Below are 11417 nucleotides of genomic sequence, written 5' to 3'. Positions count from 1 at the left end.
AAAGAGGGTCGTGGAACAACCCCCGCCACCGGTCAACCCGTAATCATAAGAGCGAGCCTATTTTTCTCCCTTCCCTTCCTCTCCTCGGCTCCTTCGACTTCCAATTCGGCCGCCCACATCCGCCGCGTCCATTGCCTCCGATCGCGAACCGATTCTACTCCCGATTTTCCTCGCCACGAATCTCTCGAATCTCTGTTCTTTAGAAACGATTGGCCGTCTCGTTTATCTCTCTATTATCATCGTTCCAAGCTCTTAAAAGGATCTTAAGGATCTTAAAAGGATCTTAAGGGGAAAAAAGGAAGTTGTAGGCTTCGCTCGATTGGATCGATTCCTTCGAGAGATGGGATAATATTTCGATAATAAACCTAAATTTTTCCCTACGCAAAAGTCAAATAAAGTCCTCTCTATCTTGTAACAAACGAAGGTGTTGTTCGATCGCTGTGGGGCTAGAAATTTTACAATTTCGCCCGGTGGAATAACTGGTATAAACTCGGTTTTATCGGTCGGTGAATTACGTAAGGAAACGTGGTGGTACACGGTGGTGGTGGTGATTTATATAAGAGATAGGTTTTACCGGACGGACGGTCGGTGTAAATAAATAAAGCACGTATTCCTGCTGGCTGGCGCCGGCGAATTGGGTAACGTTGTTACACGAAAGGGGGTAGTATTACCATTACCGAATCCGATGTACGTGGATACTGGCTTGGAATCTGGCGATTCACGTGGGGTGGTCGTTTTTTAAAGAATTGTTGGCCGATTGGGCGTGCACGGTCGCGCGACAGACGGGGAAGACGAAGTTGAGCGATCAACCCAGGAGGCAAAAGGGGCAGACATGCAAGCATCAGCAACAAGTAACAGTTTGGATCTGATGCTCGAAGGAAATGCTCGCGTGGAGCAGATGCGAGTAAACGATCGTTTACCTATTCGATGAACCAATTATTTATTTACTTTTTTTTCTTTAATTTACATATATCCAGAGCTCGATGAATAATCATATACGAATATTGATGTGAACACTTGTATTACGATCTATATTTTTTTTTCAAGGAGTCAAGCTCAAACTCTTAAGTTGTAGCAAAATTAGGACAATCTAATCTTCGTGTTACAATTTATTTATTTTTCTCAAAAATTAAAATTTTTCTAACTCGTGCAAATTTCAGATGAAGACGCTGTATCTCAAAGAATCTCGAATTCGAGCACGCAAATACGAGAATTTGAAATTTCGCAAAATTGGTTTCTAATAGAGCGATTGAAAGGCGTTGCAAATTATTTAAAAAAGAAGAAAGGGAGAAAAAAAACGTTTCATTAGCCCGTTGGAGAATTGGTATCGAGATTAATCAAACAAGATAGTTAATCTGCAGATGGGATCGAAAAAATGCGAAAAGAGGAGTCGAGTGATTCGACAGGAGCAGGTGTCGAAGCTCGACGGAAGGAAGAGCGTGTGGCAACAGGAGTGGCATCAGCCAACTTTCGACGATTAAAAACGAGTCTTTATTTTTCGTGTCGTTCTACGGTGTCGTGAAAACGGACGTTACCTCTTTAATTATCTCTCTGCATATGGTTTTTTACGGTAAGAAAAAAAAAAAATAATGCAAATGAAACTTCTCAAGCGAAATTATTCCGGGCAGTAAAATTACTTTCCGTTCGAGATCGTTTAATTACGATGGACGCGTCTGTACAGAATGCATCCAATGTAACGTAATACAATTCAATTGTATTTCGATTATTGATTATCCTGTTACGTTTATATACGAATTTAATTTCGAATTTTTACACGATTTAAATACCCTTTTATCCTAAAGAGTAACCAGAATTTCTGGAACGCGTAACCGGTCGATTTATGGAATAGTTATAAGATAATTCGAATCACATCATTCGAAAACAAGAAGATGTTACGAGATTATTAATAAAATCCAGGATACAGAATCTAGCGAGTACACGTATCGATTATCGAAATTTTATCAATATCACATCATTTCAACGAATTCGTACGACCAAAATTCCAAATTCGATCGAAATTCCAAATTCCACGAGATTCGAATATCGAGCGATCGTCGACAAAGCGGATTTTAGAAAGATTTTCGAAAGAAACGATGGAACCATCCCTCCTCTCGAGGAGGAAGGGAGGTCTAGGCATTCTAAACATCAATTTCTGGCCCGTGATTGCGCTCCTTCATAGCGCAGCGGCGGTTAAGACTGATAACCGGAAGCGGGGCGCAAGGGAGAGGGGGGCGATTGGCAAAGCGTGGAAAGGAGAGAGAGAGCGAGGCACGGCGGGCCGAGTCGAAGGGTAAGTGTAGGTTAGGCGGGATGGGATGATGTGTAGGTTAGGTCGGGTGGGTGGCCGACGGGGCTCGCCTTGGTCTGGCACCGCTAGTCCTTCCCGTATTGATCGCGTGCTCCTTTCCTCCCTTAGATACCACCCCCTTTTGCGCCTTACGTACCGCCAGCATTCGCTGTTGCCCCGATGTCGACACCGACCAGACATCGGCCGCATGGATCCCCGCATTCGACCAGTATCCCACCTTCCCTTTCCTTCATTCTTCAGAAATTCGGTATTTTCGAGTTTTCCCACCCCTTCGAGGTGCAATCTTGGTTAAGTAAGTTTGATTTTTTTTTTCTTTTTGGAATTGTTGGGTGAAATGGAACGGAATATTTAGAATTAATATTTTACGGTTTTAGGAATTCTTTTGAATGAGGTGACGATGGTAAGGGAGGATGTAATTTCGTTCGAGGTAATTGATGCTTTCTTTGAATGGATTTACTTTATATTCTTTTATTATATGAAATTTTTATCGTGTTTATTATATATATTATATTCAACATTATTTTTATTTAATTTATATTTATTTCTCTTTTTTCTCTGTCTATCTGAGTCGTCGAATTTTAATAAATCACGAATTTAAAAGAAAATCCAATTATACAATTATGGGAGACGGAATGAAAACCGGGAGATCGTAGTCGCTGCGGGGATAGATGCAGATGCGATTAATCATTCGTTGGCATAAAACGTCGTCGAGTGACTTTTGCCAAAGGACTGGAAATACATCGTCTCGAACCGAAGTTCGTAGCCGAAAGAGAGAAAAGGAAAGGAAAGGAAAGGAAGAAAAAAATCGACGACATTTTTCCCGTCGACCAAAAAAAAAGATCCAAAGTCCGCGAAGTATTAGTTTCGCGAACGCGCCCCTAACTCACCCCTCCGATGTCCATAATTAATTACGGCCGAGCATGAAACCCATCAGGCGGTCACCATTATCGTGCTTATTATTATTTCTTATCATTCAGATATTTACCCCTGACATTTTTTTTTTCTCCACGCTTGATTCTCAACCGAATGATTAATAGTTCTGGGGGATGATAACGATTTCTAGGGAATTTAAAATTTCTAAAAAAAAAAGAAAAAAAAAATCACGAGCTAAAAAATCGTATAGCAAACACTCGAATATCTCTGAAAATTAGTGTATCGGACGAAGGTATAATTTTTTTAATTATCCAACGTTAGAGTCTTTCGTAATAATACGATATAATAACCATAGATATTAATAATATATTTCTACATTTTATAATTATTAATTTGAAATGCAGACACGCGTTAATCTGATTAAGTGTTAAATTCCGTGTTGTAATAATTACTTAACCAATTTGCAATTATTGCAAAATAAATTACCGAGCACACTTATGTAATTTAATACTTAAAATCCCGATTGATTTTGATATCCCGATAAAGAGATATATTCGAGCATGAAGATACCTTCTTCGTTACCTTTCTCAACGTAACAATCGTTATCGTTCATCCTTCGTCCATCCTCTCGAGGGCACGATTAAATTTAACCTGTTAACGAAGCGGGCTAATTTTACGACAAGAGTGTATCGTCCGTCGATAATGATACGTGGTCAATTAACACAGGGGCAATTAAGCGGCTCATTAAAAAAGAGGCTTACGACTGTTCGTCGTAAGGGATGACTTAATTAACTGAACAGTCGAAAAGAGAGCCGGGGGCGGAACACGTGGAAAGCGATAAATGAATAAAATTATTGCTCGGCCGCGTTCGTGACGAACGAAACGAGGTCGTTATCGGCAACGTACGCACGAACGACAAAGTTGCAGTCGATGAGGACGTCGAGGTTGATGGACCACGCACCCCTTCTCGTCCACCGAGTGAAACGGGATCGGACAGAATTCTTCCACTCTGGCGAGAATGTGGTTTCGAATTTCAATTTAAATTAAATATCAAGTCGAGATTAATCCTCCCCCTCCTCTCTCGTTACGTTACCGAGATAAATTCGAAGGCGTTCGAGTTGAAACGCACGCGAATCGAAAATTTTTTCGATCAAGAAGCGTTGGAAATTTGTTCAGAAAGTGTTTTTAAGTTGAAGAAATTCGAAGGTTGGAAATAGTTGAGTAATTTCGATTCAATAATGTTTCATTTGGAATTGAAATTTTCGAAAATTTCTTGAAAACTTGATTGAACTCCTTCGAATTCATAATCTTCAACATTGCAACATTGTTATGAAGAATTTCGATCACTCACTAATTGGAGGAATTTATTCATTAATTCAGGATATTTAAACAATCTTCGAGATAGATAGGAGAAAGAAACTTTTCAACTCGAGAATCTGCAATTCGAATTTGGAATTGGAAACGTTCGGAATACAAAATTCAAATCGACGAAAATCGTGATGAGCTTCAACTAATTTCCAAGAATTCGTATCCAACAACGTGACTCCTCAAACCCTTCGAAAACTACACGAACAATATTTTTTAATCGCGATAATCTCAACTAACAGATATAAAAAAAAAACAAATTTCAATCTCTTCGCGAAGAAACGTAATTCGTGTTTCCTCCTAAAGTATATAACATATCGAGAAATGGAATCGTTATTGTTGCATGTATTTGTGTGTACTATACGATTGCCATATAGGAACGGGTTAATTGCCGGTGCGAAATGAATTATGTGTTAATTAAATCGCGCTGTAATTGCATCCAGTTGATGTAAAACACAATATTCCCGGAATAAAGGTTTCTATTTTGTACACGTATATTTATATTAATGAAATTCCACTCGTGATGCAAAAAAAAAAAGGCCGTGTGTCGATTATCTGATTTATATATATATATATACAATGGAGATTCATTAATGTTTCAGTTTCAGAAAATTAAGAAGAATAATGGGGGGCAATTAATAACGAGCATCATCTAATATCGTGATATGACGGTTTGATCGGTATCTGCAACGTGGATAAGTGGAAGAGATACAAATTGCCGTTTAATATTGAACAGATATATTATAACGTTCCTTAAATTATAAAATATGATTCGAGTTAAAGCTTTCGACAAAAAAAAAAATGAATTTAATTAGAAAATTAAAAGAGAAATGGATTTGAAGATTTTTATGATTTATATACGTATCATTAATGAGACGTAGGGTGCAAGGGTATTTAAATATCACAAATATCTCGGGTTATTCGAGTGTTTAAATGGTTATTAGCATATTGTATTTGTTGTACGAGGGAACGGAAGAGGGGAAAAAATCGAGGGGAGGGGGAAATAAAGATAAAACGTTAGCACAGCGTGGATATCACGTTTCTTTCGATCGCCACTTCGCAAAGCTCTCGCGGATTGATAGCGCGCAAACTCGCGTGCCACTTCACACTCAGAATTTATAGTTCCTTTATTATTTCGACTAAGCTGCTCTTAAAGTTTTCGCGCACGTAACTTGCTTCCAATTTTTCGAGCCGGTGATCTAATCGCTCGGTATATCAACTTCTTACCATATTTCCTTCCTATATACGTTTTAAGATTTACACGTTTGTCTTTCAACTCGGTTTGTTCTATCCAAGTGAGTCCAAAGAACTCGCATAACGTATTATATCACTTGATTTCGCATTCCCTTTTCCAAATTCTCCGTTTCAAAAATTTTGAAAGCTTTCTCCATACTTCCAATCAAATTATTTTCAATAATACCTGTGGAATTTCGATTATTTGTGAAAGATTAAGAACCTCTACTCTTTAACAGTGTGTAAGAGGAAGGGAAGAAGAACTGCAAAGTATAAAAAAGATACAATTGCGAAGAATCTCCGATTAACAATATCTACGAGAAACACATGGAAAATCGTGGAAAAGAAAGCAAATGCAAAAAGAATTCAAGGATACCTTGTTGCTGAAATTTTACAAGAATCCTTTGTACAAGAGTGCAGAAGAAGAGAAGAGGAACTGCAAAGTTAATAATATCTACGAGAAACACATGGAAAATTGTGGAAAAAGAAGCAAATGCAAAAAGAATTCAAGGATACTGAAATTTTATAAGAGTCTTCTGTATAGAGAAGAGGAACTGCAAAATATAAGAAAGATACAATTGCGAAGAATCTCCGATTAACAACATCTACGAGAAACACATGGAAAAGAAAGCAAATGCAAAGAGAATTCAAGGATACCTTGCTGCTACTGAAATTTAACAAGAGTCCTCTGTACAAGAGTGCAGAGGAAGAGAAGAGGAACTGCAAAGTTAACAATATCTACGAGAAACACATGGAAAATCGCACAGAAAGTGCAAAGAGTCAACCTCTACTCGAAAAAGAGAAGAGGAAGAAAGAGATGCAATTTTCGAGACTTATTTTCGCGATTGCGAAAGAGAGAGGATCACTGGTTCAAACGGATGGAAACTCGCAGAGCCGAGAGTGTCTAAAGACAGAATAGGAGGAGGAGGAGGAGAAGAGGAAATGCAAAGAGCATCGAAAGAGGTGGAATCCCGATTGTAGGTATTCTGCGTAGAGGCCGATCCGTGTCCGTGCCCGTGACTTCTGGTTGCATGAGCGAAGAAAATGGAAAGATTTCGTGCGTGAAGTATTATTGGCGACCCGCTAATACACGAGAGTCAAGGTGAGGATGAAGGGGTATTAGAAGTTCACGCTTGGACGGAACACGCGAGTACTCGCACTGCTCGGCACGCGACTGATTCGCTCCCGGTCACCACACGCGAGAAATAAAAATCCATCGATTTTCTCCTCCCCCTTCGATGCTCTTCCTGGATCTCTCGCTCACCATCATTCAACTGGATCTTCGAATTAACAATTAACGCGAATTTATATCTGTTGGGTCGTCGAATTTTCTTAAAATTTAATTAAATATTCTATTTGATATTGCGTGATATTAATTTGAAATAATTTGAAATAAATTCAATTAAATTACGCTCTAGTAATATACAATATTATATTTTTCTTTATTTCTGATATTTAAGATTTTAATTTATAATCTAGTTTCACTAGTGGGAATCCTTTATCTATCAGAGAATTAGAGTCAAAAAAGGGATATTTTTATATTACACGTATATTTGGAAAAATCAAAGTTTTCGTAGTAATTCATTATTTCAGTATTTTAATCTTCTCTGTTCTCGTTTTTTTACATTTTTTAAATAATTACAATATTTCTTCATATTTGTTCTCATCTTTTTATTCGATTGGATAGGATCGAAGACGAGATGCAATCGTGCCGATTAAATAGAATCCCATGGGGGATGGTGGGGCTTGCAGAAATGGCCAATGTCGGCCATTTCGAAAGGAAGGAGCGTAGGCAGGCGGCAGGAAAATCCTATTACAGCTTATATTCCTGGTACAGAGGGGCTCGATTGAGCCTCGGCCTAACTCACCCTCCGCGCTGATCCGTATTGACGCGAGAGAGAAACCCACCCTCCGGATCAACCAATCAAATCGCAGCATCCGTCGCGCATGCGATCGCTTCGATGAACCCCCCTGCCACTATCGGTTATGGTGTCCTTACCATCCTCTCTACCACTGAATTTCGTTCCATTCTCAATTACTATCCAACTAAAATTCCTAATTTTCGACGAAATTTTCCAAATTTTCTCGAAAATTATTTATATCCATTTCTATCCATTTCAATTTTATAATGTAGATCTATTCGAAGTGTCAAGTATTACTGTAATGCTTCAACCGTTTTCCAATCCCAAAAATAAGATAATCGTCCATTTCACGATCGTGTGCAATTACCCTTAGGAATCGGTAGTAAAAGGAAAATCGGTTGACACGATACGAGGAAGCGAGGTCTCTCTTCATATTTTCAACCAATAAAAACTCGTCAGACAGTACCTGGCACGGCCACCTACGGCAACGGGTCGAAATAAAACAAAACAATACACATTTAACTGTGGGGAAAGGGGCGGGCGGACGAGTGCTTTAAACGGCTCACTCACTCCCCCGCGCTGTTCTAGCCTCCGTTTTAAACTAGGACGGATATTTCGGGCCTCGATACGTACTCGTTCGAGTTTCCAGCTCGTTTTGGTATTCGAAAACCACCACCATCGGCCCACGTCGATAAATGGGAAAACTTTCCTCAACATTCGAGCCTCGAGCCCTCCTTTTTCGAAAGGAAACGGCCACTCGTTGCGGTTCCCTTTTTTTTTTTTCCATCGGTGAATTATCACTGCACACTGAATTTCTTTTCTTTTTTTTTCTTTTTAATGGTGTTTTGGGATAATTCTTCTCATATTGAGTCTAATATTGGGTTCAAGTTTTTTTTAATAAAGCTATATATTATAATGTATTGAATTATTTTATGTGTATGTTTTAGGTTATATTATGTTTGGAATTCAAATTTTCAATTTAGAAACATTTGGAGATATTCTAAATTGTAAGATAGTATCGAGTTATTATTTCGATGAAGAATAAAATTGGAAATGGAATTGGGATTACCGCAATTTCGAAATAATAAATAATAAAATGTCAATTGTGATTGAATTCAAACTAATTATTGCAAAATGATTTTGTTACAGGCGCTAAACGGGTTCCTGCTGATACTCACTTGCGACGGGGAAGTGTTCTTCGCCACCCACAGCATAGAAAGTTACCTTGGTTTCCATCAGGTACGTAACATTCATTTCTATTTCGACCGTCTCGTATTCGTAAACATTTTCCCTCTTGATGATTCGATTACAGCGTAATATTCAACGTGCATCTGCACTCTCAACGTTGGTTTATCTCCTCTCTTGCCTAGCTAGTCACGCCAAGAATGTCAGCTTCGTTCTACGTGTCGCATCATCCCCTTTGCTTACGCTACGCCACGTTTTCCAGTATATTTCCGCGATTATTTAATCTGGTTAACGTTCCAATTGTTTCAAGTAATGGATCATGATTAGAGTTAATTCAATATTGAAAATTCTTCTGATTGATTTTAGGATAGTAGGAACGATAACTTTGGTTCAGTGGATAATGCAAATGTTTCTTTTCAAGAATTTCGAGAAGAGTATCACCTATTCAATAATTTTTCGAATAATTTCGAATCCTCTTTGCGTGATAAAAATTGAAGGAAGGAAGATTGAGGGAGAAACCGTTTCATGTGAGAGTTTAAATTGCGCGCCTCTTTCAAGATGCAATAATAAGAAATTTGTTTTCGAGAAAAATAGAATGTTATTTGAAAAATTGGAATACGAATGATGAAATAGATAAATTTATAATATTCCTCGTTACATCAGTGTAATTGCTAAACAAGTTTCACCACACTGCAGATCTTAATTCAAACTGGTCTCATTCAATCGAACGATTCATCTTCATAATATATTCCGACTGAGATCTGCATTCTCACAAATGGACAATCATAAAATAGTAATTCATCACTCTACTTTCATATATTATTTTCATTTCCAACACTAATACATTACAAATCAAATATTATATTTAAACTACAAATAGAAAAATTTCTCAAAATTTTTTTCAAAAAAATTCAACGAAATATATCCTTTTTAACTAATCAACACGATTACTATTTTATTATAAACCTATTTTATAAATAGCTTTATAAAATAGATATTCGAAAACGAAGGTAAAATATTTATCAATATTTCATTTCTGATAAATTTATAAATACATGAACTGTAATGATTCCTGTTCTCGAATCACGATTAATTCGAGTGGATGTTCCGCGAACCACGTTGATGGCCGGCGGAGAAATAACGAGGAGCACGAGAAGGGTAAACAAGCGAAATCAGGAAAAGGAACGGATTAAACGAAGAGAGAAACCGGTTGCCTTTCTATCCGGAACAGAGCGATATCGTTCAACCCCCGGTGAACGCGCACCGAAATGCGATCCGCACGCAGCCAACCCGGCACGCACGCGAGTGCGACAGAGAGGGAGTGATTGGGGTACCGAGGGAGGGCAGAGGAGGGGAAAAAATGACGGATGATGATTTCCCGACACACGATGACTACATATATATACGTATGTATATATATTATATATATACGGCAGAAACGCACGCGAACGCCTTTGTCCATAGGATCGTAATTGCAGGAAACGGCGGATGATGATTTTCCGATCCGATGATCCCGCGTCCCGCGTACGTAAAAAAGGGGGGAAACGGCGTTGCGATCTCGCGTTTCTTCGCAAACAAATTTCGCGGATCGCTTGGAACCGAGATCGTGGCTTTCCTCGTTCCCATCGCACGCCTTGCGGCGCACAATGATTTCCAATTCGTTCCTTGAGAACTTGTTCAACCTCTTTTCGAGTAGATATATCTGTATAACGGTGAAGATTGAGAGGGTTGAGAAAATTCGAGGATTATCGAAGTTGCGAAAATAAAATTTTCTCTTTTTTTTTCAATCTAAATTTGAGAATTTTGGAATTTTGTTCGAATTCTTCGACGGTATTATCAAAATTTGATAAATTTTTTCTGGAATTGCAATTGGAAAGAGATCTTTTTCGAGAATTTTGAAACTTCGAATTCTTCGACGGTATTATCAAAATTTGACTTTTTTGGGATTGCAATTGGAAAGAGATCTTTTTCGAGAATTTTGGAACTTTGAATTCTTCGACGGTATTATCAAAATTTGACTTTTGTGGGATTGCAATTGGAAAGATCTTTTTCAGACTTTTGAGAGGAAATTTTGAAACGAAAATCAAAGTTTCGATGTTTTGATCGTTGGAATTACGAATCTTTGATGAGTTAAAAAATTGCAGAAATCAAAGATTCATCATTTTAGTGAAAATTCAAATTACTCAAAATCTGAGAAGAAGATTCTAAAGTAAATTAAAAATCACGATCTGTTCTACTCTACGAAACTTTGAATTTATTCCTACTTAAAAGAAATTCCACGAAAATGGTGGAAATTTTATCTTTCCAATGAGATTGTATTGCACAAAGACCTCGATCGCCTTTAACGAATAATTTGTTTATAAAGAAGAGAAAATAGGGGTAGTCAGATCGGGAAGAATAATTCCTCGGCTGTTGACTCGACGGTGGCATTCATTGAGATGTAACTAGGCACGCAAACGGTTCACATACACGTCACGATACACGAAGAACGATGATTTTTCCCCCCGATTACGGAATATTTAAGAGAAATGGACTGTATCGCGACTAATAACCGACGCAGCGATTTTCTCGAAGGCAGGATTTTCGTTTCG

The 11417-nt window shown here is 38.1% G+C and overlaps 1 protein-coding gene across 8 annotated transcripts in view; it reads left to right on the top strand.

Moving 5' to 3' along the window:
- LOC102681024 (aryl hydrocarbon receptor protein 1) overlaps positions 1-11417 on the top strand; it is a 143392-nt gene that overhangs the window by 115969 nt on the left and 16006 nt on the right. For all 8 annotated transcript variants that reach the window (XM_031510277.1, XM_031510278.1, XM_031510275.1 and 5 more), the window contains one exon: positions 8791-8880. In XM_031510277.1, the coding sequence (XP_031366137.1) occupies positions 8791-8880 (90 nt within the window). The remainder of the gene's footprint in view (positions 1-8790; positions 8881-11417) is intronic.

The sequence above is a fragment of the Apis dorsata genome, unplaced genomic scaffold (assembly GCF_000469605.1).
Source record: "Apis dorsata unplaced genomic scaffold, Apis dorsata 1.3 scaffold_220, whole genome shotgun sequence".
Taxonomy (NCBI): domain Eukaryota; kingdom Metazoa; phylum Arthropoda; class Insecta; order Hymenoptera; family Apidae; genus Apis; species Apis dorsata.
Note: the sequence above shows the minus strand (reverse complement) of the source record. Positions and strands in the feature narration are given on the sequence as shown.